We start from the raw sequence: 27044 nt of genomic DNA on the forward strand, positions 1-27044 counted from the left end.
TCACAAGCTGTCGTTTTGGCAGCCTGGCTTCAATATAAGCTGTTTTTAGACTAACAAGAAAGTTTTGAGCTCTGAAACTTACAGAAAGTTTTTTTAGCACAATGACCGCTTATATGTCAAAAGATTTTTTTCATGACCCCTTTAATTTATTTATTTATTTTTTTCATTACAAATTGTATTCTCAGCATCACATTTGACTTTTTGTGTAAATGAGATTTGAAGTTCAGTGTGACAATTTTGCTTATTTGATTAGTGGCCTAGAAATGTAAATAAAGAATCTAGAACTGGAAATGTTTCTTATTCATTTTAGGCCTTTAAAAAAAAAAAAAAAAAAAAAAATTTCTTACACTTTTTTGGAAACTTTATTTCCAGGTTTAGATTATATTTTCTATCCCAAAGCTTTAATTTGTGGACTTTTGGGTTGTATTGCCCTACAAAGGCTAAATACAGTAACTACTCCAACACTATCAATTGATTTTGATACCAATTTTCATATATCTTTTTCTAAATCTGAGCATAATTGAGCTAAGTCACAGAACTTTTGGTCATAATTAAGTTTGACAAAATTACTGCATTTTGCCTTTGTAGAACAATGTAGGTGCAGCAGATAGCAGATTAGCTAAAGGAATTAGCTCCTTTAGTCTCATGTGATCAGCCTTATATCTTTTTCACACTCATTTCTGTGATGTATATTGTGAGAAATCCATGTGAGAAGGGCTTCTAGTCCAAGCATCTAACAGAATATGTTACATGTGTTGCTGAAGATGTACTTCTATAGCATGTAAATCTGTTCACAGGTTTTGTTTTATTGTGAAATTTGATCATGTGATCTTTTTCAGGTGGGTATCTTGGGCCGAACAGGTTCTGGGAAGAGTTCTCTGTTCAATGCTCTCTTGAAGCTGGTTTACACAGATGGTGAAATCTCCATTGATGGGGTCAACTGGAACAAAATGCCGCTTCAGAAGTGGAGGAAAGCCTTTGGTGTGGTGCCTCAGGTAACAGCGGTTCTGGGAACAGCTTTCATCCTCTCTCTTCATGACATCTCTTGATATATATCTTTGTAAATATCTCCTTCTACACCCCCACAGAAAGTCTTCATATTTACGGGACCATTCCGCATGAACCTAGACCCTTACGGTTGCCATAGTGATGAGGAGCTGTGGCGGGTCACGGAGGAGGTGGGTGACTTTGCTGCAGGGGTCCAAAGCAAATGATCAATGACTGTGAGGTCAAGTGGTTTGATGACCCTTTTTTCTGGAGCAATTCAAAGAAACTGGAAAAGCATTGTCTCTGCTGCTGAGACTATGGCAACACTTTAATTGCCACTCAGCAGTTAAGGGTGAAGGGTGAAATTTAAGTTTCAAATAAACTGGGATGCCCTATCCCAAACTCACACCACTGGTTAAGTTAATGTTGTCATGCTGGAACATGATTCTATTTGTAAATATTATAGACAGCTAATTTTTAAATCACAATAAAATAAAGTAAAATAATAAACATAAAAATAAATAACATTAATTATTAATAAATAAAGTAATCATTAAAAATAAAATAAAATAAAAGTATAAATAAAAACTAAAAACAGTTACAATAAACTCCAAATACATCTTAAATATTACCTTTCTTAGCTCGCTATACACTTTCTATACCTAACGATTTTATAACAGAACCACCATCAAGTAGAAGTAATTACATTAAGTGCAACATTTCGGTCACCCAATCCTTGTCATTCATTTAAAATCGTTTTTCTTCATGCTTGATGAAGGTCAGATGACTGAAATGTTGCATTAAAAATATTACATGTTTTTGCAAGCTATGGTAGTGTGTGGAATTATTTTTCTTAGTTATTAGTTATCTTATGCACCTACCAATTTTTTGGGTGTGTGTGGTTTCCTATTTGTTGTTTATCAAAAAGCTCAATGTGGGTGCTCCACCACACAAGAATATGAACCAAAAAATCAAAGTGGGCACACCATAGCTCCAGAAATAGAAAAATATTTATTTATGTTGTCACCACAGGTGACGTTTCGAGCTTAGACGCTCTTCATCAGACATTTGTTGTTTATAAAATAAGTGACCTTTTCTAAAGCGAAACATGAGGTCATCTGGTTATCCATTAAGAACAATTATATGCTTACCCTCCAAATGCTGTCATGTCGGGCATAGAAATGACACACTTCTTCTTGTTCTCTTGTTCTTAAGTAATAATTTAGGTGTAATTTTTTTTTTTTTTTTTTATGACAACAGTATTTATATTCTATATCATTTTTATTTTTGAGTAATCAGAAATCATTTAATTAAGGCAGAAAATTAGGTCTAAAATATAATGTGAATTCTATTAGTAATATAAAAGTGACCATACGATATGACTATAATCCTTATGAATCATCTAGTGAATTACAGGCATGTCCTGTTCACCTCTTGTAAAATGCACAGACAATTTGCTGAAAGTATTTGCTTGATTTACAGTTATTTCTGTGTTCATGTGTGAAGGTCGGTCTCAAGACAGTGATTGAGCAGTTTCCAGATAAACTGGACTTCCAGCTGGAATACGGAGGTTATGTACTGAGTAACGGCCACAAACAGCTCATATGTTTGGCTCGCTCCATCCTCAGCGGAGCCCGCATCCTCCTCCTGGATGAGCCTAGTGCCCACCTCGATCCAGTGTGAGTCCCGGCACCACTGGCTGTTGTGCCCAAGTACAATGAATTTACGTCATGGTAAATAATGGTGGCTGTGCTTTGTCTTTGGTTTCAGAACAATAAAGGTGTTAAAGAAGACATTACGACAGTCTTTCTCCACATGCACTATATTACTGTCTGAACACAAAGTGGAACCGCTGCTTGAGTGCCAGTCTTTCTTGGTAAGGCTCTTGCACTGCCTCTCTTCCATCAACACCAACTTCAGGGATAGTTCACCCAAAAATGAAAATTCTGTCATTAATTACTCACTCTCATGTTGTTCTAAACCCGTAAGACCTTCATCTTGAGAAAACAAACGAAGATATTTTTGATGAAATCCGATAGCTTTCTGACCCTGCATAGTGAACGAGTGATGAAAGAGACATGAAAGAAAAGAAATTGTTGAATAAAGTCGTTATTTTTGTTTTCTTTGTGCACAAAAAGTATTCTCGTAGCTTCATAAATGGACTATTTTAACAATGTCCTTACAACGTTTCTGGGCCTTAAATGTAGTAGTTGCGTTGTGGTCTATGCAGGGTCAGAAAGGGTCGGATTTTATGAAAAATATGTCAACTTGCGCTCTGAAGATGAACTAAGGTCTTACGGGTTTGGAACGACATGAGGGTGAGTAATTAATGACAAAATTATAATTTTTGGGAGAACTATTGCTTTAAATATCATAAATACTCCTTTTTTTTACACTTGTTATTCACATTTTTACTGTTATTTGTATTGGAGACAAAAAAATAACTTGCTCTAAGGATCACTAGTTGCACCAGACAAAAGCAAAAATATTGAGTGAGCATTTTTATATTTTAATAATTTCTGTCAGATAATAGGAACAATTTATGTGTGGTATTCAAAAAAGGCAAACATACACTACCGTTTAAATGTTTGGGGTGAGTACAATGAAATTAATACTTTTATGCATTAAATTGATCAAAATTGACAGTAAAGACAGAAAACTGTTACAAAATATTTCTAATTCAATTAAATGCTGTTCTTTTGAACTTTATATTCATCACAGAATCCTGATAACAAAGTATCATGGTTTACACAAATATACTAAGAAGCATAACTGTTTTCGATATTGATAATAATAAAAAATGTTTTTGAGCACCAAATCAGCGTATTAGAATGATTTCTGAATGTGACACTAAAGCAGGGGTCTTCAACAAAAATTGCTTGAGGTCCAGTAATGAACCCTCCTCAAAAGCCGAGGTCCGTACATTTATATACCTAAAACATGAATTGATGGTTTCTGCCGGACCAGGGTATCTACAGGATATTTAAGCTCAAATTGAAGATTTTTTAAGACCTGCACAAATAAAAATAAAATGACTGTAAAAGCATGATTTACAGCTCAGATACAGATTTTCACAAAAACAAAAACTTTAATAAAATGATCAACTTCACATTTCAGCCTTTAAAACATTTTTGAAAGAAAATGGACTCAAAAGTATCAATTATTATATTAATTTAAATTATTATTATCAATCATTATATTAATTAAATAACATAAATATATTTTACTGTCTTTATTATTTACATTTTTATAATGCATTATCTTCTTGTCGATCCACCAGTTCGCATTTACAACTCTGCATGTTTGCTGCATTAAAACAGGATGATCTTCACATTGGTCTGAACAAAACTAGCAGAAGAGCTTATTGAAAATGCCAATTCTCTGCCAGCAGGTGATGCTTTTAAAATGGCTGAAATATAGCGGTTTCCCCGGTAATGGCAGTACACAAACCAGCATAGCACTGGACTTTGAAATGTGCAGCGCTCGTAATCATAGCCTTTTGAAGTTTAATCATTACATTAAAGCCGTATCGCAATTCTTGTCTTTCCGTCCCCAAATTTAAGCCCTCCTGAAATCCAAATTAAGACTTTCTTGAACCATTTAAGACTTTTTGACCTTAAATTTAAAACTTTTTAACTTGAGAATGCCATTGTTTTCATTTGACTTCACGCCACTCTCTTCACTGCACTGCTCTACTGAGCTGACCTTGATGTGCTTGATATAAATTAGATTTTACTACAAAATGGCATTTTGGCATTTATTTATTTAATTATGTCAAAAGGCTTTGAAGTCCAGATTCGGACTGGAGTCCGCCAGTTGGTGACCCCTGCACTAAAGACTAGAGTAATGGCTGCAAAAACTTCAGGGGCCTCATTTATAAAATGTTGCGCAGAAACCATCCTAAATTTGATCTCACGATCATCTCTCAAATATGCATACGTGGGATTCATAGAATGAACGTACGCACAGAAAACGCACGCACACCTCTCTTTCAGATAAAAAAGTGAAATCTATGAATCGCAAATGATCTTGAACTTGTACGCAACTGAATGGTATTGGCTCTCTGCCTTGTAAACGACTCTTAATTAATGTCATTAACATATAAAAGATCACCAGTCATCGTCCAAATTCTTTCATTTAGAACAGCGAGCTGCAAGAACAGCTTACATTTTCAAAAACCCGCATTACTCCGACAACAAAAAGTACGCACAGTACTGCTCAGACCCTGACGTGACTCTAAGCACTTTTCCGCGTCAAAGGCAGTTTTTACAAATATGAGCTTTGCGTGGATTTAAGCTTATGCACACTTTATAAATGAGGCCCCAGGAAATACAATTACCATGTCAATTACAGGAACAAATGTTTCACAATATTACTGTTTTTACTATATTTTGATCAAATAAATATAAGCTTGGTGAGCATAAGAGACTTCTTTCAGAAAATAGCTTTAATATTTTTGACTCCTCTGATCTCTGTTGCAGATGATGGACAAAGGTCAGGTGAAGACCTACGATTCCATTCAGAAGTTGCTGAATGAGACCAGTCACCTAAAGCAGGCCATAAGCCCAGCGGAGCGCCTCAAACTCTTCCCTCGCCGGAACTCCAGCATGCGCACGCCTCAATCCAAACTCAGCTCTGTTACACAGACACTGCAGGAGGAGGCAGAGGACAATATCCAAGACACTCGTCTCTGAAGCATCTCAAACTGGAATTCATACAGAAACAATCAAGCTTACAATGGTCTCCAAATGGTACATAATATTGGATGACCTATCATGAGAACATTTGACATTTATTATGAAAAAGATATGTATTTTTTCTTAATGTCACAAGAGGTACTCAATATCCTCTCACAATGGGACACACAGTGAGGCCAGGAATAATTGAACACTGTAAAAAACTTTTACGATTTATCTACGTTCTTTTTTTATTTGATCAAATCAAATGTATTCTTCTCTTATTTTTCTCTGAACATTTAATTTATTAAGTTAACGTGTGACCAATGTCTGGCATCCTTTGAAAGTGAAGCAAAATGGGATCATATGAATCACGTAAATGGCAAAACAATTACTCTATTTTCTCATTTCTTTGGGCGTATCACGGAATTAGGAAAGGCACAAACAAAAACAATGATTATTTTAAAAATGTAAATATATATAAAAGACTTTTCTGTGAAACAAATATATTTTTCAAGACCGTGCTTCTCTGGTTTTTTTCTGTGTGGTCACCAGGAATGACCTCAATCCACTCTTATCTTGTTATAGTGGGAAGCTTCAGAGGAGAGGACACATGATAAACGATTCCAGCTGAATGGTTCAGTTTCAAACAAACACAGTGTTAGCATTAGCTGTGTGGAGAAAGAAAACCCAAGCGCTGAGGTGATGTCTAGGATAGTGCATTTTTAATTGTTGTGCTTGGAGGAAACAGGACAATTTCTCTGAACCTCATCCGACAACTATAATACATTTAAACATCAGAGGTCGACTATAATCTCTTCTGTACATATGAACAATACTGACTTTAAAATAATACTTGTTTATCCTAAATGTTCAATATAGAAGACAAACGAAGTTAATGCGTGCCGCTTCCGATTTCATAGTTGGGTTTCACAAAGTCAAAGTTCAAGCCAGTCACTGAGCACGCATGAGAGTAATTGAAAATACTAATTATGGCTTAACGGACAAAAACAAAATATCCTGTGTTCGTGATGGTGGTACTTATTGCCACATTCAGTTCGTTTGGAAACGAGTGAAAAAATATGAACCAAAATTTAATATTACAAACAATATATACAGTTCTCATTTTCCCTTCAAAATTCCTCCAATGTACAAGCGCAATATCACACGCACGCACACACGCACACACTAATCTATACAACATTTAAGTTCCCAGTTCTTATTTACACATATTTGGTAAAACCCTGATTTTCGACAGTTTTTAAAACTCACCTTTCACTTATTTAAACATAGAACACGATTGATTGAAAATACTAAAGAGCAAAAAGACTACCAGCTCTTACTTTGATCCAAAACATTTGACCTAAAAGGCAAATTGTAAAGTGTTCAAGCAGTCTTTCTTTTGTTAGTTCATCGTACTTTTTTCCCCTCAGAGTTCTTTACTTAAACAGTTGAATATATTAAAACTATGGTCCCAAAGTACACAATGTAGTATAGTGTAACAAGTATGGACAACATGTACAAATACTAAAATGCTGCCAGTAACCAAACTTCACAACATCATAGACTGAGGGCAAAGGGAGGGCAGTGGGAGGTGTCTATCAACGGTTACTGTAGTTTTCATTACAGTTGGGGTCCAGGAACCAGATGTTGTCTTGTGAGAAGTTGTTTCTGTTGTAATGGGATGGGGGCTGCCTTGCTCTGCTGCTCGTGGAGGCTCTGCTAGGGTTGCTGCTGTGACTTTGAAGGGAACTGCTGCTGGTGGTGTTCACCTGCTGAGCCCCTCTGCTGCTGGGGACGGGCAGATGTGATCTGGGCCTTGTCGCTTGCCGAGGAGAAGTGTGACCACTGTCGATCTTTTCAAAGAAAAAACAACATACAAAAAAAAAAAATCATTAAAGAGTTATAAGCCATGAACCAAACCAACCAGCTACGAAGTGAATCACAGCACTATCAACTTTGATTTGAAACAAAAAATAAGATTATTAAAAAATAAGTTTAAATACTGTGGGTTGATGGCTTTATAAAATAAAAGCATTATTAACAGTAGGTCTGCCTTTCATAGCTTTTAAGTTGATTCCCTAGAAAACCTGACTGTGGCTCTCTATTTGTGCACTGTACATGGAGCATTCCAAATCGTTTATTGATGAGGCTCCTTGACAGTTAGGATGTTGCCTTAGAAGGCAGCTACCTATGTAGGTGGCTCAGCAGGCTTTGGAACAGAGCCATAGTGTTTTATCAAAGACTTGCCTTCTGTGGTGGAGGATGGGTCATATCCACAGCACTCTCTGTTGTAACAGGGCGTGTTTGGGGCTGTGTGACCTCGGCATCACTCCTCTTAGGAGTGGGCGGAATCGAGTCTGGAAGCATGATGAAGTCCTCTTTAAAAAGAGCTATCTGTACCAGGTAAAAGAGGAAATGAACACAGCTCGTCAATTCCTAGAAACTGCAAGGCCATGTGCTAGACTGAGTCAGACTGTTTGTGTAGCCTGAACAGAGAAGAGTCTGCACCGACTAAATCTGAGACTAGAGGATTAAACCACTGCTGTTTAATGTGTAAGTAAAAGGAAAAAAATACAATAATAATGCACAAATGTTTCTTGAGCAGCAATTCAGCATTATGATCATTTCTGAAGGATCGCGTGACACTGAATTAATGGCTTCCAAAAATTCAGCTTTGCCATCACAGGAATAAACTACATTTCAAAATATATTAATATAATATTTCACAGTATTACTGCATTTACTGTATTTTTGATTAAATAAATGCCACTGTTGTGAGCGTATAGGAAGAGAGTTCTTAAAACCAATTTTCCCAACCCCAAGCTTTTGAACAGTAGTATATGTGAGCATTATTAATGTCTATTACCTTGCTTATGTCTGGCTCAGATTTGCTAGAGCACATGGTCTGGAGTTCTCTGATGAGATCCGTCTCATCATCAGAGCACAGAGAAAGACCCACAGCAACTCCATCACTGAGTCTGCAGAAACATACACACATAATCATTGACAAACACTGCCATCTGCTGGTAGTACAAACATATGCCCACATAAAAAACACACCTTGCATGATTGACATTTGTCATTGAGTGAGCGCTTGAATTGGCCAGAGATCCTATATAATAAGAATAAAAGAACACAGATTATTCGGAGAATTTTTATCAACAGTAGCTTGTTGCTGTAGTAGAACTGCATATACTGCAAAATCAAAGCCATCAGTTACACCTCACCTTCTCTTAAAGAGCAGCCAGAGCTCCTCCCAGAGGCGGGGCTCCCTTTCTTCCTTGGACTGGTATTGGCTCGTCTCCAAGCGCCATTATCGCGTCCTTTTCTTCCACCTTTCCTGTAGGCAGAGCCAATGGTGGAAAGAGGGAAACATCCTCCCTGGAACTCGGGTAAGAACCTGTCAATCTCTAACCACACAAAAAGAGAAAAAGAGTCAGTAAGTAGGCTACCAATAATGATTACACTGAAAGATTTAATGGCTGATGACTACTTTGAATGTTGTTGGGAAAAGTAGCCCAGCTGTTTTTTTGTAAAATTAGCTAAGCTAGCGTAGTTATATGAGTGGCAACGTGTGTTCCTCAACATTTTTGATGGTGCTGTACCTGTTCTGGGCAGCGGGCAGCCCTGCAGCACAGATTTATTCAGCAGGATATTGAGAGCTGCTTTGACTACCGCCCTCTGACCTGGGCTCAGACCTTTGTTGTTGGGAGACCGTCGTTGGGAGGGAGAGCGCTTGGCTGTTACTCTAGATATAACAGCATCCTCGACCCGTGGAACTATCACTGCGTTCCAAAGCCTCACCAACCACCTAAACACAAAGACACATGGACCAATATTAACAAATAAAATACTGCCTGTCATAGGAAATAATACAAATATCAATATAATTTAATAAAATATAAAGTTTTATTCAGATTCATGTAGTGTCAAAATTTTTCGATACCGTTTCAATACTCATATTCTGCAGTATCGATACAAGGTACCAGCTGCATTCTCTCTTCTCTCTAACGATGAGTTGACACACACCACACTGTATTTTAATTAAATAGGTATATAGTCATTTGCACTGTGTGTTGTAGAGCTTTCACTATAATCGTTTACAAGTATGCAGCACACGAATCTGTGTTTTTAGCGTATCAGAGTTTCTGGGTTCACAATAAATGCAGCAAACTCCATCTCTGCATGTGCTGTGAGGATGAAATGTATTTTGGATCACAACATATGCCAGTTATGCTTTATTTTCACATTAGCATAATCTCCAGCAGTGTGGAAAGATGATTACAGCATTTCACTAGATTCGTAATGAGAAGTATTTGTAAACCCATTTTCACCGAAACTTCCCTGGAGTTTTCCGCCTAAAATAATAGCTCAAGGATTTAACTCTAAGTAAGTGTAGCTATTAAGACATAATTATGTTATGTAGTTTTATTACTGTAAAGTAAAATAACTACTTACTATTTGTTATAAAAATACAAGTAAGTTGTATTACAATAGTAATATATTTATGTCTTATATAAATAGTAATAATATATTAGTAGTAGTGCAATTGGGCCTTGATGAATCTCAGACAACTGTTTCAGTTGATAAGAAAATATTTGGTTATGGTCAAAAATATAACTTAGATACTGTTAAAATTTTATTTTGCTTAATGTTGAGGCAATTGATTGACATACTTGGGAATAGCTTGGGTCTGTTCTGGATTCACAGGGCAGGAGAGGAAGATATAGGGTCCCAACAAGGCCTCCGAGGTCCCCAGACGTGACAGGCAGGCGTTGAGCTGGTGCCACACTGAGCACACCCAAGAAAGCGATTTGTGTACAGGATCATCAGAAGTCCAGCACCGGCCCTGAGTCTGTGCAGCCACAGAGAAACTCAATTAAAGGGATGCAAACCCATTTTTGTTTCATTTGTCACCAAAGGAGTTATTTTGAACAATGTACTGATCAAAAAGATGCAAAGCACCACAGAATCATCATTAAAGTGGTCCTTTAATCCTGACATTTACTTTAGGCTTCATGAGAGTTTATGAAAGAAATAACAAGTAGCCCGATTTGTAAATGAATTTTTCAATTAATGATGAAGTTATCAGCTTTCTGACCCTTGGAAGAGAAGAAATGGTTGAATAAAGTTGTTCTTTTTGGGGGGTTTTGCACACAAAAAGTATTCTTGTAGCTACATAAAATTAAGGCTGAACCACTGATGACACATCGACTATTTTAATGATGTCCTTACTACCTTTCTGGGGCTTGAACGTGGTAGTTGTGTTGCTGTCTATGTAGAGTCAAAAAGCTCTCGGATTTCATCAGAAATATCTTAATTTGTGTTCCGAAGATGAACGAAGGTCTTACCGGTTTGAGTAATTAATGACCGAATTTTTTATTTTTGGGTGAACTATCCCTTTAAAACTTCCAGTCTCCACTGTTTGTAATTAAAACAAAAACAACAGAATTGAAAACTTATTCTATAACAATTAGTTATTGAAAAGAAAATGTTTTAATTAAATTTGTTGTGCAGTCTCAATGCTTATTTGAATGATTCAGCAGGCACATGGTACACTCTTATTGAAACTACACTAAATATACTAAACTATCTCGACTAAATTTAGAGCTGAATGGCTATTCTGGTGGTCTTCCCCGCAGCTCATTAGATAATGAGCAGGGCTGACCTTGTGGAGGAGTTTTCTGCGTAGATGACGTCCCAGCATGCCATTGAGGGGCTCGGTGTCCCAGCGCAGCTGAACCCAGCGGAAGTGCTGCTGTAATCGTAGCTCAGCACCCTGTAGGCGAGGCTTGGCCAGTGTGCCAATCAAAAAACTCCCTTCACGGAAATAGTAAAGCCCATCGTGACCTGCCCATCAGAAAAGAGTTGAACTGAAACGCTCTTTCTGGTACAGTGACTGTTCCAGCTCTGCTGCATCTGTAGAGATGAGTCTCACCATGGTTGAGGGAGAGGGAATAGACAGATCCTCGGTTCTCCAGGGCTTCGCACAGGTCTCCCAGGAGGTGGCTGAGAGAGTGGGCTCTCTGCAGACCCTCCAGAACCACCACAACACAACGCCCAGCACTGCCTTCATGCAAAGACACCAGGAACCCTGATACACAACACAACTCCATCAACACCAGAAAAACCACTAAAATTAAAAGGAATATTCTTGGTTCAACACAAAAATCAAAGTTGCAGTGATGAACTTACAATGAAAGTGAATGGGGTAAAAATTCACTTCTAGTGCAAGTGCCTCACTTTTTTACTTTTCATTTTTATAAGGTACAGGCCAAACACATGCAAAATCATCAGTGGCCAAAAATCATCATAAGACAGTGTCAGAGAATAATAACTCAACATTTCAGATTCAACACAGGAGAAAACTAGGGGTCTGCTATCTTCTTCCTCTGCTCCTTTGCCTACACCATCACCTGAGAAATGTGACTCCTTGACAGAGTGCTGCATGATTGAAGAGGCTCTTACCACAGTTGATGAAGATCTCCAGCAGGTGCTCTTTTGATAGACCCTCATCTATCTCCACCCTGATGACATCACAGCCAATCCCCTGGGCCTCCTGTCTGTGCTGCGATCACACACAAACACACAACAGGTGCATCATAAACATCATGACTAGTACAGATGGACACCCACAGTACATGAGACAAACTAATCATTCAAAACTCTTTTGAAAGCAGCACATTACTGCAATTTAACGTACTGGTTTTTAATACTCCGTCCCACCCTAGATTTTTACAATTTCACTCACAAATATCTTACATTATGGAAATAAGATTGCAGATTTTTTACTGTATTAAAAAGAAATCTCTCATGTTCACCAAGGCCACTTTTATTTAAACAGTAAAAACAGCAATATTGTGAATATTATTACAATTTAAAATAACGGTTTTCTATTATAAATATTTAAAAATGCAATTTATTCTAGTGATGGCAAAACTGGATTTTCAGCAGCCATTACTCCAGTCTTCAGTGTCACATGATCCTCCAGAAATCATTCGAATATCAATAATATTGATTTGCTCAAGTATTTTTGTTTTTTAATTAGTATCAACATTGAAATTAGTTGCGCTGCTTTTTTTCGTGATGCTTTTCTTTCAGGATTCTTTAATGAACAGAAAGTTCTAAAGAAAAGCATTTATTTAAATAGAAATAAATTATTACATGTGTTTCAATGTTTTTTGTAACACTACAAATGTCTTACTGTCACCTTTCTTCAATTAAATGCATTCTTGCTGAATACAATTATTAATTTCTTTCCAAAAAAAGATCTGAATAGACTCTAAATAGAATAGTACTGTATGTATTTGAATACATTTCATAAATGTATCAATGTACTTTATGTATGAAACTCTGTTGGATTTAAGCTTTATTGTATTTAGGCCTCCTCATATCTTCAGTGTTAAATGTTAAAAAAAAGAAAGAAAAAAAGAGTATGACATCTAAAAGTGATTCTTGACGTTTTAAATGAACAAAATGCACTTATTCATGTTTTACATTTCATCCACAGAGTCAAAAACTAATATTTAAAACACTTGATAATAGTTACCTTGATATAATGAGAGATCTGGCTAGCGATGTAATCCTGAAAGCTGCCCTCCAGCCCGTGGAAGATGACATTATGGTACTGTTCCACCTGAGTTCATAAAAATGCACTACCATCAACACTGGTAAATATCATGAGCAACCGCACATGTATTATTCATTAAGAACAGCATAATTTTATCATTCGTGCCAAAAATTTTATTTATGCATGCCTTTATGCAGGCTTGATTACTCAAGTGTGTCTTGGAGGGTGTTTTGCTGTCTTAAGTTACTACTTATTGCACTGCATGTATCTTCTATTACAACATTTTAAAACACAAACAGTATCTGTTGCCCCAAGGTGCCAAACTGGTGGTGGAGGCTCAAAGAATGTTGTTTTGGTCCCACGGTATTACAAGGCCTTGTTTCTCTCAGCCCTCTTTATCCAAACTTTAAAGATCATCCAGAGAAACTCAGGCATGCTAAAAACTCTGTTGCAGAGAGTGAGTCAGCGTACCAGGCGGACATAGTTCTGCAGCAGCTGTAGAGGGATCAGGGAGTCGTACGTCATCTCATCCAGAGTGCACACTGACAGGCCTGACAGAAAGCAAAATCATAGCAGCCATGAGCCATAAATCAAACATACACAGTATATCAAAGAGCACACAGAGGCCATGGGAGATCAGGAGATCTGCGTGAAATGGATTTGAGCAAGGACTTCACAGAGTTGTTTTGACGTGCCATCGTATGAGATGGAATATTCTGGAGCCTGGCTAAACATCAGGGTCATGTGATGAAGGGGAGCACAGCGTGGCTATTCATTAAAGCGTGGAAACCCAAGAGATCTGCTGATTCTTTCTATCACAGAAGAGTATATCTTTCTCCTTTACCAAGAGAATCTCTTACGCACAATGTGATACATTTGACTAAATATCTGCCAATACTTTACAATAAGGTTCAATTTGTTAATATTAGTTAATGCATTACATATTAGGAACTATAACCATTACTGTTACACCATTTATTAATCTAATTTAATGTTAATTTCCACATAAACTACATTTTTATTAACACTTCAGGTTGTAATATACAAGTTGAATCATTAAAATGTTTGGGAAAGATTTAGTTTTTTCATTCAGCAAAGATCCATTCAATTATTCAAAAGTGACAGTTTTAAAAAACATATATCAAATAAACGCTGTTCTTTCTTTTTATTCATTAAAGAATACTGACTAAATGTATAACAGTTTCCACAATACTATTAAGCAGCACAACTGCTTTCAACATTGATAATAATTTCTCAAACACCAAAAAAGCATATTAGGGTTACATTACCATTTAATCATTTAGAAGATGTTTTTATCCAGAGCGACTTACAAAAGAGGGTAATGGAACAAATCAAAACAACAAAAATATTTAAGTGTTGTGACAAGTCCCGGTTAGTCTAACGCAGTACGTAGCCAGTTTTTCTTCTAATATTAAATACACAGAACAAAACGTAGATAGAAAAGAGATTGCTATTATCAGAGGGTCAAGTTATTATAATGTTTTTAAAATAATAACTGAAAAGAAAACAAGTAGATAGAATAAAAAAAGAATAGAGAACGTTTGCTCAAGATTTTTTTTTAAATTATTATCAATATTGAAACTAGCTGTGCTGCTTTTTTCCCCTTTTTTTGGAAACCGTGATGCTTATTTCAGCATTTATTTAAATATAAATAAATTATTACATTTATTTGAATACATTTCATAAATGCATCAATTAATGAAAATAGAAAAGAGATAGAATAGATAGAGCTAGTGCTAGAGGGTCAAGTTATTATTTTTTTTTTTATAATTAAAAAGATAACAAGTACATAGAATTAAAAAAGAATAGAGAAAGAATAGAGTTTATAGGAATAGGGTTTTGTATGATGTTTTGGTTACACTTTATTTTAATGTGTACTTATTACAATGTAATTATACATTTAGGTACTGAGTAATGTATTTACTATATGGTTAAGGTTAGGATTAGTGTTCGGTTTAGGGTTATTTGGATGTAATCATGCATAATTAATTGTTATTATAATAGTAAGTACATGTAACATGTGTAACAAGGACACCTTAAAATAAAGTGTTAAAGTCTTTGCACACTGTGTCTGAAATGCGCAAAAATTTTGGATGAACATTAAAAAATAAATACGACCTCACGTTGTGTCAATCACGTTTACACACTGCCTCCAAAACTTTTGTCCGTCATAAAAATTGGATCAGGTTCGATTGTCTGCGTTTTCGCATCCATAGCAAGCATTTTGATGATGACGAATACGAAAAAGCGAAAAAAAAAAAAAAAACGCATATGAAAATTTCGGACTCAGTGTGCAAGGACCTTTACTGATTTTTTTAATGCTATCTTATTATTCTCACCAAGGCTGCATTTCATTTCATATTCATTCAAAAATTCAAAGCATTTAAAAATATAGTAAAAGCAATGCAATTTTGAAATATTATTACATTTTAAAATAGCTATTTGAAAGTAGTGAAAATAGTGTGAAACAGGCCTTAGTTTGAAGAGACTGAATGAAATGGCTACAAAGCCCACCTTTAAGATGTATGGTAATACGTTGACTCAGACGCTTCCGAACAAGGTCCCATGGCGACTGAGGCAGCTCCTGCCCTGGCAACCATACAGCATCACCTGAAATACACGCATAAAGATAACAATTTAACAAGAGGATTCAAGAGAGGTACATCGGCTAGATTTATGTGTCCGTCTATGGTGAAAGACATGGATGTGTAATCCTAACTGACATGGGAGCAGTTTTCATCTACAGTTGTACTGTATGTCAAACTTGAGAGCCATGATAAATCAGCTTTTATCCTGCAAATCCTCTTCTCTCTCTCTTTGCTGTCTGTCAGTCTCCTCATGTTTAGTGTCAGGAATAGTAGATAGTCATCACGTTGCTCTCTGTAGGCCAAATCGCTTCATTTTGACATCTGCTCTTGGTGTTTGGAAACATCTTGTCTTAAGGGAGGAGTTGAGTGTAAACAAAAAAAGAAGTGGTGAGAGAAAGAGTGCAAAAGAGAGAGGGAGAAGGCCAGAGGGGTGTGAAAGAGATAGGTGAGAACTTGGAGAAGGCTAGTTTATTTTCAGCAGCCCTGCATGACAACCCTCAGGTCGAGCCAAGCTCAGTTCGGCCCCTATCCCACGTCCTTCCCTACTTGGCCCAATGTGGTGTTGGACAACACCCAAGACAAGAGCCATTTTAACTTCAAGCTCACTAGAGCCAGTATCAGCATAACTACTGAAGAGCATACACAAGTAGATAATAACATGTTTGTGTGTATGTGTGTGTGGTGCTGCTTTCTATATTCAGAAGTTTTATACCACAAATCATACTAGTGACAGTTATATTTGATATTTATATGTAACATATTGGGCTTTTTGGTCGTCTCTTTTTTCTTGCATCTATGACAACAGCAGTATAAAATCGCTGAGGTGGGGAAATTAAAACTTGAACAGTGACCAAGGGCAATTCAGGAAGCGCTGCAGCTGTTCAGGAGGCTGGGATCATCTAAGAATAGCCATTGCAAATGTGTCTCTACGCTACAGGTTGCATTTCAAAGAAATCACGAAACGATCATGGCCGCTTCTGCACTGTACATTCAAATATGTTAGTGAAACTGTGAAGAAATGTCTAAGTCATATTTCATGTCAAAATAAATTATTATTAAATAAATTTTAAAAAATGCTGTTTAAAATATTTGTATTATTATTAATTAAATACAACACATACAGTATCTCACAGAAGTGAGTACACCCCTCACATTTTTGTAAATATTTTATTATATCTTTTCATGTGACAACACTGAAGAAATGACACTTTGCTACAATGTAAAGTAGTGAGTGTACAGCTTGTATAGCAGTGTAAATTTGCTGTCCCCTCCAAATAACTCAACACAGCCATTAATGTCTAAACCACTGGCCACAAAAGTGAGTACACCCCTAAACACCACCCAAATTGGGCCCAAAGTGTCAATATTTTGTGTGACCACCATTATTTTCCAGCACTGCCTTAATCCTCTTGGGCATGGAGTTCACCAGAGCTTCACAGGTTGCCACTGGAGTCCTCTTCCACTCCTCCATGACGACATCATGGAGCTGGTGGATGTTAGAGACCTTGTGCTCCTCCTTCCGTTTGAGGATGCCCCACAGATGCTCAATAGGGTTTAGGTCTGGAGACATGCTTGGTCAGTCCATCACCTTTTCCCTCAGCTTCTTTAGCAAGGCAGTGGTCGTCTTGGCGGTGTGTTTGGGGTCATTATCATGTTGGAATACTGCCCTGCAGCCCAGTCATGCTCTGCTTCAGTATGTCACAGTACATGTTGGCATTCATGGTTCCCTCAATGAACTGTAGCTCCCCAGTACCAGCAGCACTCATGCAGCCCCAGACCATGACACTCCCACCACCATGCTTGACTGTAGGCAAGACACACTTGTCTTTGTACTCCTCACCTGGTTGCTGCCACACACGCTTGACACCATCTGAACCAAATAAGTTTAAATTGGTCTCATCAGACCACAGGACATGGTTCCAGTAATCCATGTCCTTAGTCTGCTTGTCTTCAGCAAACTGGGCTTTCTTGTGCATCATCTTTAGAAGAGGCTTCCTTCTGGGACAACAGCCATGCAGACCAATTTGATGAAGTGTGCAACGTATGGTCTAAGCACTGACAGGCTGACCCCCCAACCCTTCAACCTCTGTAGCAATGCTGGCAGCACTCATACATCTATTTCCCAAACACAACCTCTGGATATGACGCTGAGCACGTGCACTCAACTTCTTTGGTCGACCATGGCGAGGCCTGTTCTGAGTGGAACCTGTCCTGTTAAACCGCTATATGGTCTTGGCCACCGTGCTGCAGCTCAGTTTCAGGGTCTTGGCAATCCTCTTATATGACCTCTTTATGTAGAGCAACAATTCTTTTTTTCAGATCCTCAGAGTCCTTTGCCATGAGGTGCCATGTTGAACTTCCAGTGACCAGTATGAGAGAGTGAGAGCGATAACACCAAATTTAACACACCTGCTCCCCATTCACACCCGAGACCTTGTAACACTAACGAGTCACCGGAGAGAGAAAATGGCTAATTGGGCCCAATTTGGACATTTTCACTTAGGGGTGTACTCACTTTTGTGGCCAGCGGTTTAGACATTAATGGCTATGTGTTGAGTTATTTTGAGGGAACAGCAAATTTACACTGTTATACAAGCTGTACACTCACTACTTTACATTGTAGCAAAGTGTCATTTCTTCAGTGTTGTCACATGAAAAGATATAATAAAATATTTACAAAAATGTGAGGGTGTACTCACTTCTGTGAGATACTGTAACACCTAAATTTATGGAGAGAATCAAGTTAAATGGACAGAAATTAATCTGAATTTCTAGGTAAGTAGCTAGTTACACTGTAAGATGTACAGTAGATGTGTTTACCTATAACTACAGAAGCCATGCTGTTAGAAGAGAGCCCCAAAGTGTCTGTTCCGCTCAGAGCTTCCTCCAGTTCCCAGCTCCCACAAATTAGATGGAGGTGACTGGTCAGCAGGTGACTCAAGCTTCCTGTTAGTTCTTCCCAGCTAGTATGGCGCTGAACTGAAACTTTGCCAACAGCGCAGCCATCCTCCAGGAGATCCACGGGGCAAAGACGCTCCGGTGAGCTCATGAGCACCTGTACAACCACTATGTACCAGTCTAAAGTAGGGTAAAAATCAAAAGTTAAATGGTAAGGCAGGGGTCAATTATCAAGTCAACTATAACATTTGTACAAAGCTCCATCGCTCAAACTATACTTACCCAGGTTCTCTAGTAGGTCTTTGCAGTCATCTGTGGCAACATCATGTATGGTGCGATTGCATTTATCCTTCTTCTCCATGTCCTGTTGACTGTGGTTACACAAAACCTCCAGGCATTTCTGTAAACCAGGAGATACGTAAGCATGCAAGGCACCATCTGTGTTTATCAATCTCCTCTAACGCTTTGTTTTCTGGTTTGAAGCAGTGTATTCAGCATCAAACATGTCACCTTGTAGCCCCTGGATGCAGCAATATGGGCAGCAGTCCAGCCATCCTGGTTACTGTGGTTGAGAATTTGACTGGCCTTGGTTCTGCCATGGTGTTGGAGCTCCTGGTTGGGGTCTGAAGGAGATTCTGGTTCAGGAGATGGGTGATGTAGCAGGAGCTTCAGAGGGCCCACGTGACCTGAACTGACTGCGGCGTGCAGAGCCGTGCAGTTGTCCTGTGAACAAAAAAACACTTAAGTTTAAGGGGTAAAGAAGAAAGGTAGAAAAAATGAATTTTTGAGGAAATACAATAATTGCACAATCGTGTAATAAAAAATAATAATAAATAACATGAAAATAAATTTTATTATTTACTTAATTTGTATTGTTTATATTAGAATGAGTGTTTTATTTATTTATTTTTTATTCATTTGTGGTATTGTTATTTATATAATTTTTTTAAATTCCACAAACATACTAATTATTTAACACACTTATTTTTTTAGTCTGTCTTTTTTTTTAAATAGGGAAATTTTGATTTGGGAACCCCTTACAAGTGTTTGTTTTATTTGTGTGTAAGTTATGTGTATATATAGGTTCATGTATTTTGATTTTTTTATTCTTAATTTTTGTGAAGCACTTTGGGCAACAAAGTTGCATTTAAATATGCTACATAAATAAATAAAAGTTGAAGCTGAAGTAAAGCAGATGACAAAAATATAAAACTGCACAAAAGATGAACTAACCAGCAAATCCCTTAATATAGACATTTAGAATTTCCCAGGATATTTTCTTTTTTTTTAAGCCCAGTAAATTAGAGCAAACTGAGAAAACATCTAGGGCATAATTAAGTGTTTCTAAAATAGGGACCGTAATTACATTCTGAGCAACACACAGAGAGCGAAAATACCCACGCTCTACTGTTAAGGTAACCATGGAGATGAAAAGAGGGGGCAGTATTTCCTAACGTGTTCAGGAACGCAGAATGTAATTGACATTTGTGTGACACTGGTGTCAGTGCGGATCTGAAAACTCACAGACGTGACATGTGAACAGTCTGCTCCTGCATCTAGCAAGTCTTTTACACACTCCACATGTCCCTGTTCACAGGCCAGGTACAGAGGGGTCCTTCCCTGCGAACACTCCCTCTCCAAATCAACTCCACATTTCACAAGAGCTCTCAGACACCTACCAATAAGAGAGCAGATATCTTTACATAGAGAAACAAATCAGAGACACAAAATTGTGTAGACCCTGATTACACGATTTAATCACAACTGGGCAGCGCTAAATACATGTCCAAAAGAGATCCAAAACGTTTTGTCATCTGGTTACTCAATCCACATACTGAGGTAGTCACAAGCGCATATGACTACATCACATTTTATTTTAAATGCTAATCCTTTTTTATGCATACCACCTACTCACTTGACAATCATTTAATGCAATGCACTAAAGCAAAGGTTTTTATACAAGCCTGTAACATGTGGCTTTAAAAGAACAGTCCCATACAAAAATCCGGTCCACTTTATATTAGGTGGCTTTAACTAATATGCACTTTCATAAAAAAATAAGTACAATGTACTTATTGTGTTCTTATTGTATTGCAAAACACTTTTGCTGCTACATGCAGGTATTTTTTAAATATAAGTACAATGTAAAAACATGTATGTACACAATACGTGCACTGCATCAAATATTAATTTCAATGTAAGTACATTGTAGTAGTCAAAGCCACCTAATATAAAGTGGGACCAAAAATCCCATCTGACCTGGCGACTTATGATCAAATCACCTGATATGACGCTAATAACAGTGCAATAAGAGGCGCAAAACTGTCTGTTCTTGAAAACAAAATAAAATAATTAAAATGGCACAAAAGCGAGGGAATTGAGAAGAGAGGACTCACCCATGGTGACCATTTTCAGCAGCGGCATGTAACGGCGTAAATCCTGTTTCATCAACAGCATCAGCAGATGCCCCTGAAGTCAGCAGCAAATTTAAGCAGTCTAAAAAATAGACATTAAAACATGATTTACATATTATAAATATATATGTGTACACAAGTAATTCTAAATCTATAGAAAAACAATCACTGGATAATGTCTTATGCAAAACTTATGCAAAGCCACCAAATTTCAATTATTTCATGTATAGAAATGCTAATCTGCCCAGCACGTACCTGTGTGTCCATTAAGAGCAGCAGAGATCAAGGCAGAGGTTAATTCATGTTGATGGTGATGAATATCCAAAAGTGGATCTTGGTTAAGCAGCATAGACAATAAAGTGACATTTCCCTGGGAAGCAGCTTGGAGGAGAAGGGTTTGCCCGTCATCCAGGGGGACGGGGTCACCGCAGGTTAGCGAGGGGACTATGGAGGGACACCAGCCTGGGAGGGTTCAAGCAACAGCAGTAACTAGTGAGGCAGGGTGCTTGTATTGTGTCAAAATGTGTTCTCTGATCCAAAACATTACCCAGAAGAACGACTCCATTTGTCATTCAGAAATAATTTAAGGCCACTGCCACTGGCGCAGTGCTGACTGGGACAACTGTTTTGTAGTTCAGTAACCAAATTACTCTCCTGAGAGATGAATGCACAAAAATTTGTGTTCTAAAGGAAATGCGAAGTAAGCCAAATTCAGTGAAAACAAAGGGTAAATGTTTATGCGATGTACACATTTTGGCACAACATTGGAAATGTATTATTATAAAGAGTGTATCTACAATTCACGCCCTCTCTCCTAGTAATCAGATCCTTTTTCAAATGCTAAAGTCAACTTCATCTGTTTTTGGATCATGTTAAAAACAAAGAGTCAAATAAAAGACAAAACTCAACCAGATAAATGAAATCAGGCAGCAGGCAGTTTATGGTACATTAATCAAAGTCACGCATCACAGATTGTGTCAGTCAAACTAAAACATTCTAATCATGGAGCAGATTGTGTGAGACACGTCAATTAGACAGCGTTAGAAAGATGGAAACTACAGCAAAGAAACAGATGAATTTTGACAAAGCACTGGGAATACTAATGGCTAACTGGTACCTATGAAAACAGAATTCAAATAAGTGTGGATATAACTAGTCTAGTATCTGATTGCTAATGCTAGGGTATGTTTGTAAATAGCTTTGTCTCTAGGGATTCTCTATGTTTATCTCGGTTAGTGGAGGGAGTTGAAGTGAGAAAGATAGGCTGTTTCATTGAAGTCCAGTGGAAAGCATAAGATTATTGGCTCTTTTCTGGGTTAAAATGGGCGGCAGAGAGAGCAGAGGAGCCTCAGAGAACCGCCATGGCTGAGTGGCTGCAGAGAGAGGGAGAAAAGTGCTAATTTTTAGCATTTAGCGATGACAGCTAGCTAACGACATCTCTCAGAGCTACCCTGTGGATTAGTCTCTAGTGACAATGAAGAGGAAGACTCTGCTGGAATACTTGCTCTGCTTTCACTGGCGTTACAATTGTCTTTCTCTGGTGCTCTCAGAGAGCTATGAAGAGGCCTGCAGAGACAGGGTGGTATTTCAAAATGTGAGAGAACTCTAAAGCTTCTGACACTGTTTCCAAGGGGGAAATCTAACTGCAGTTGGAGCTGTCTTATACTTTTTGGCTTACATACCAACACATAACTCTATCTAATTGGCATCTTTGTCAAAGCTTTTTTTGGAGCTACCCTGCTGAAAAGACCAGCATATGTTGTGTTTTTTGATGTTGGTTACCAGCGTAGGATGTACTGGTGTCTCCAACAGGCTTCGCAATTAGCTTAAGCAGCAATACTTTACAGGAAAGACCATGCTGTTGGCACTAACCAGCCAGATCAGCTAGGACATTCCTGCTAATCTATGCTGGCCTTTATTGAAGGTATCATTTTATTCTAAAACGGGTGTCCATTTCTGCTCATTGAGGGTCACTGTCCTGTAGAGTTTAGCTACAACCCTAATCAAACACACCTGAGCCAGCTAATCAAGATCTTCAGGATCACTGCAAATTTCCAGAAAGGTGTGCTGGAGCTAAATTTTGCAGGACATTAGGTGCGTTTACATGTACACTTTTTTGTCATTCCGATTAAAATGATTCCGATTGAAAGATTCGATGAACTGTTTACATGAGACGTTATCTAATCCGATATGGTGTTTACATGTGCCTGTGCTTTCGATTTTAGGATATGCTAATAGCCTACAGTGACAACAAAACAAGTCACCAGAGGAAAACGCCCATATTTACGTTAATATTTTTAATATCTGTTTGCACTTGCTTAGAATAAACGGTTAATATTTGAATCCCTTGCGTTCATTCGAGCGCTCAGTCATATGGCCAGAACGCGATCATAGAAATCATATGTCCCTCTGTAATGCAGCTGAGATTAATTGTACTCTGATACTACAAAGTTGTACTGTACTTAAATGGAACAAATACACGATTTCTTACCAAGAGTTGCTGAACAATGAATCAAAGGAGCATTGCTTTATCACAATCGTGTTTCAGACAACATTCATGGCGTGAGCACGTATAAATTCAAGCAGATCGGAAATTATGAATCTGTCATCTATACAAATACAAATGACAAAGGCAACTTTTGGTCAAGTTGTTTATTTTCATTGAGCTACTTTCACTATCATCACTGTGTTGTTTCTAAGCTGAAAAGCAGAAAATTGCGCTTTATTTCAGATCTGTTTTTCACTCCGGACATGAGAGCAGCTAGTCCGTCACACAGCAAGCGTTCTCCTTTCTAATGTGTTTTTAACTGTATAATGGAAATTTTAACTTTATACCTCCACTATTACCCAGTCTCTACTGTAGTGTCGGTGTCCCCAAATCACAGAATGTACCGTTGCCGACTTCATCACGTTCACGTTCTGACGACCCGACCTCTGGACGTGATGACGTAGACGCAAAGTAATCGGTTTAAAGTGTTTACATGGCAGGATTTTAATTTTGTTCGGTTTATAGAAAGGTTTATCCCACCCCTCTCAAATCGATTACAATTTCATTCGGTTTGGGCATTTTTATTCCGATTGAGGTGTTTATATGGAGCATTTTCATTCGGATTGGACTTTTAAACCGATTACAATGCTCCATGTAAACGCACCTAATGACCCTCCAGGAGCAGAATTAGACAACTCTGCTCTAAAATATGAATTTACAGTTCTCAAACAAAGACATCAACAGTATATTTCAGATGTATAAGTGCATACTACTGTGGGGAATAAATGCAGAGAGACATATTTAGGAATATTTAAGTACAAGATCTTGACAAATACAATTATATTGGTTTAGTTGTCTAGGAATATCTTTGAAACAATGGAATTAAACATTAAAAATGCAGAGAACGACACCACATTCACAGGTTTCAAGTTTCTCTACAGTTGGTGAAACAAAGAAACAGATGGTGGCATGGACACGGTGGAGTGGTTAGTATAAGACATTGTGGGAAACAGGTTAGTGGTGGAACATAGGACAGGCAGAACCATGCTGTAGGTCAATGGGAGGAAAGGGGATAGAGCAGCCTCTGGCATCAGCTTCAGAATGGGTTACAGGAAAGACCCCTAGAGACCTGCTTTTTCAAGAGAGGGTCAACCTGAACTATTTGTATCTAAAAGTGCTTTCGTGAGGTCAAGAACCTGTCCTGACATGGGTAGGTGCACTCAAGAATCTTACAAATATTCTTGGTTGCTTTGAAGTACTGCATTTCACCCGGCAGGTCACCCTAGTAGTGTATGAATACTCCTCTCTTGATTTCTCCAAGTCTATGTCCTCCTCTGCTAGGACTTACTGAAGAATACATCAAGTATGGAAAAGCAGGGAAGTAGAGAGGAAAAGCAGTGAAAGCAAGGGTGAAGAATGGAGCACCCTTTTACCTGATGCTGCTGCCAGGGGGCTGCCCGGGTGCTGGGGGCTATGGGACGGAAGACTAGGTGGGTTTATGGAGGGGCTACTGACAATGGTAGCTGTGGAGGAGGTGGTGACAGGGGGACACTCCACACATGCTGCTGTTGGCTGCGACCCCCACGGCCAGCCAGTACAGGAAGCACCCACCTGTGACGCAGTCAAGGCTGGGACTGTACCGCCCAAATCTAAGGAGGGCTTTGGTGGAAGCTGAGGGGTGGCAGTTGATTTGGCAAGGCCCACCCCCAGTCCTGTTCCTGGGGACCTGCTGACTTCACCTACTACTTTGATTGGTGGGTGTGGAGGGGACGGTGTCTGGGACAGTCCTGGTTTTTTTGGTGGGATGGGAGGTGGGTTACCCCGGTCGATGCGGGCCACAGTTGGTGATTTAATGCCTATCTGGGGGTGGCCCAAACGGCCAGTGAACGGTCCTCCCTCAGATGCGGAGTGTGGCAGACCGGGGCGAAGGGCTGCAGGGGCCCCCCCTGCTGGAGGGCTTGTAAATCGGGAGAGAACCTGTGTGACTGTGTGGCGTGCCTGCTGTTTGGCTGCAAAGTTGTCTCGATTTGTGGGGGACAGATCGCGGGAAGGGGGGCTCTGGTTTGCGGTTCCATTTTGGTCGTGCTCCGAAGCAGAGGGTTGGAATTTGTAACGGGCCGCCTGGACACGTGGACTGACCCCAGTCGGCAAGGTAGCAGAGACACTAGGTGAATGTGAGCCATGCGCATGCGTTTGGCCCTCTCCTCCATTTTCTGCCTGAGAGCTCCCGTGGTGTAGCCCCCGCCCCACACTGGAAGTCTTAGGTAGGTTCATGCTAGCATAGGTGGAACCTGTAGGCTTGACGGGGATGGAAAGTGGCACCTTCTTAGCCCCTTCATTTTCCAGTGGTGCATCTGTCTGAGAGGAGGCAGTCTTGCAGACAGTGGCTTCAGTGCCCACAGCCACAGATGCGACAGTCTTGGGTTTGACTGGGGCAGATGCTGGGGCAGAAGGCAGTGGTGGGACGTCTTTGCATCGCTCAGTTCTTAGCTGCTCCACCTGCTGGCGGAGATTCTCACTTTCAGCTCGCAGCTCTGCAGCACGCATCTCCTCACGGCTAAGCCTGGACCGTAGCTGCTCTCGCTCTGTGTCAAACTCGGCCAGCTGTTTCTCCATCTCCGCTTCCATCTGTTGGCTACGACGCCGTTCGGATGCCAGTTCTTCCTCCAGTCGTCCCACGGAGCGGCCTTCATGCTCAGTGCGGGACGAGAGCTCCTCAAAGCGTTGGTTCTCTTCGACCACACGAGCAGCTAGCTGTTTGCATTCATGCACCAGTGACATCACCACGTGTTTGTTTTTCTCTCGCTCATCCTTCAGCTGAGCCGACAGCTTTCTGTGTTCCTGCTCCAGGCTCTGCAGCTGCAGTTTCTCCATTTCAAGCTAGACACAGCAGCAGCAGGGCAAACGTGAGACTCGCAGAGAGTAGATAACACACACATAAAGCAAGACACTGATTATTAAACAATTAAAGGTTTGTCAGTCCATTGGACAATGAGAAAATTAACTTTAAAATCTAGTACAACGAAACTTGGAGAAAATGTCCTGAAATCAGAGGTCACTCTGTGTTAACCTTAAATAACTTTCTGCTTATGTCTAAGCTCCACTAATAAAGCGTTTGCATTAATTTATCAGTTGTAGTGTTTTTCTATGTTTTATAAACCACACATTTAAAAAATAAATCTATTAATAAACCCCAATGTCTATTTTGGAGACTGGCTTAATTAGTTGTATCTTTGTAAAGTAGGTCAAGGGATCAGTACTCATGTGCTAAGTTACTGGCTGAGATGATCACATCAATCATGTTTGATAGTAGTTTGACCTCAGAGGTATCAGCTTCTTTTAATATGAAAATTTAATATCAAAATAGGGAACACACTACTACCATCAACTGCTGCAATA

The 27044-nt window shown here is 38.8% G+C and overlaps 2 protein-coding genes across 2 annotated transcripts in view; one reads left to right on the top strand and one right to left on the bottom strand.

Annotated features, from left to right (window-relative positions):
* The window catches only part of cftr (CF transmembrane conductance regulator), a 31096-nt gene extending 24850 nt beyond the window's left edge, over window positions 1–6246 (top strand). Inside the window, exons 24-28 of the mRNA XM_058751102.1 lie at window positions 840–995; window positions 1089–1178; window positions 2494–2666; window positions 2758–2863; window positions 5469–6246. Coding sequence (XP_058607085.1) covers window positions 840–995; window positions 1089–1178; window positions 2494–2666; window positions 2758–2863; window positions 5469–5681 — 738 coding nt within the window. The 3' untranslated portion in view covers window positions 5682–6246. The remainder of the gene's footprint in view (window positions 1–839; window positions 996–1088; window positions 1179–2493; window positions 2667–2757; window positions 2864–5468) is intronic.
* Window positions 6247–6366: 120 nt separating this feature from the next.
* The window catches only part of cttnbp2 (cortactin binding protein 2), a 51014-nt gene continuing 30336 nt past the window's right edge, over window positions 6367–27044 (bottom strand). The window contains exons 4-23 of the mRNA XM_058751101.1: window positions 25079–26525; window positions 21413–21619; window positions 21140–21239; window positions 20268–20418; window positions 19254–19466; window positions 19026–19143; window positions 18666–18923; window positions 15772–15867; window positions 13708–13787; window positions 13216–13302; window positions 12135–12234; window positions 11605–11760; window positions 11335–11516; window positions 10343–10521; window positions 9272–9477; window positions 8894–9076; window positions 8727–8778; window positions 8533–8644; window positions 7914–8060; window positions 6367–7519 (exon numbers count right to left, since the gene is read on the bottom strand). Coding sequence (XP_058607084.1) covers window positions 7265–7519; window positions 7914–8060; window positions 8533–8644; window positions 8727–8778; window positions 8894–9076; window positions 9272–9477; window positions 10343–10521; window positions 11335–11516; window positions 11605–11760; window positions 12135–12234; window positions 13216–13302; window positions 13708–13787; window positions 15772–15867; window positions 18666–18923; window positions 19026–19143; window positions 19254–19466; window positions 20268–20418; window positions 21140–21239; window positions 21413–21619; window positions 25079–26525 — 4329 coding nt within the window. The 3' untranslated portion in view covers window positions 6367–7264. The remainder of the gene's footprint in view (window positions 7520–7913; window positions 8061–8532; window positions 8645–8726; window positions 8779–8893; window positions 9077–9271; window positions 9478–10342; window positions 10522–11334; window positions 11517–11604; window positions 11761–12134; window positions 12235–13215; window positions 13303–13707; window positions 13788–15771; window positions 15868–18665; window positions 18924–19025; window positions 19144–19253; window positions 19467–20267; window positions 20419–21139; window positions 21240–21412; window positions 21620–25078; window positions 26526–27044) is intronic.

The sequence above is a fragment of the Onychostoma macrolepis genome, chromosome 18 (assembly GCF_012432095.1).
Source record: "Onychostoma macrolepis isolate SWU-2019 chromosome 18, ASM1243209v1, whole genome shotgun sequence".
In the NCBI taxonomy this organism is placed as follows: Eukaryota; Metazoa; Chordata; class Actinopteri; order Cypriniformes; family Cyprinidae; genus Onychostoma; species Onychostoma macrolepis.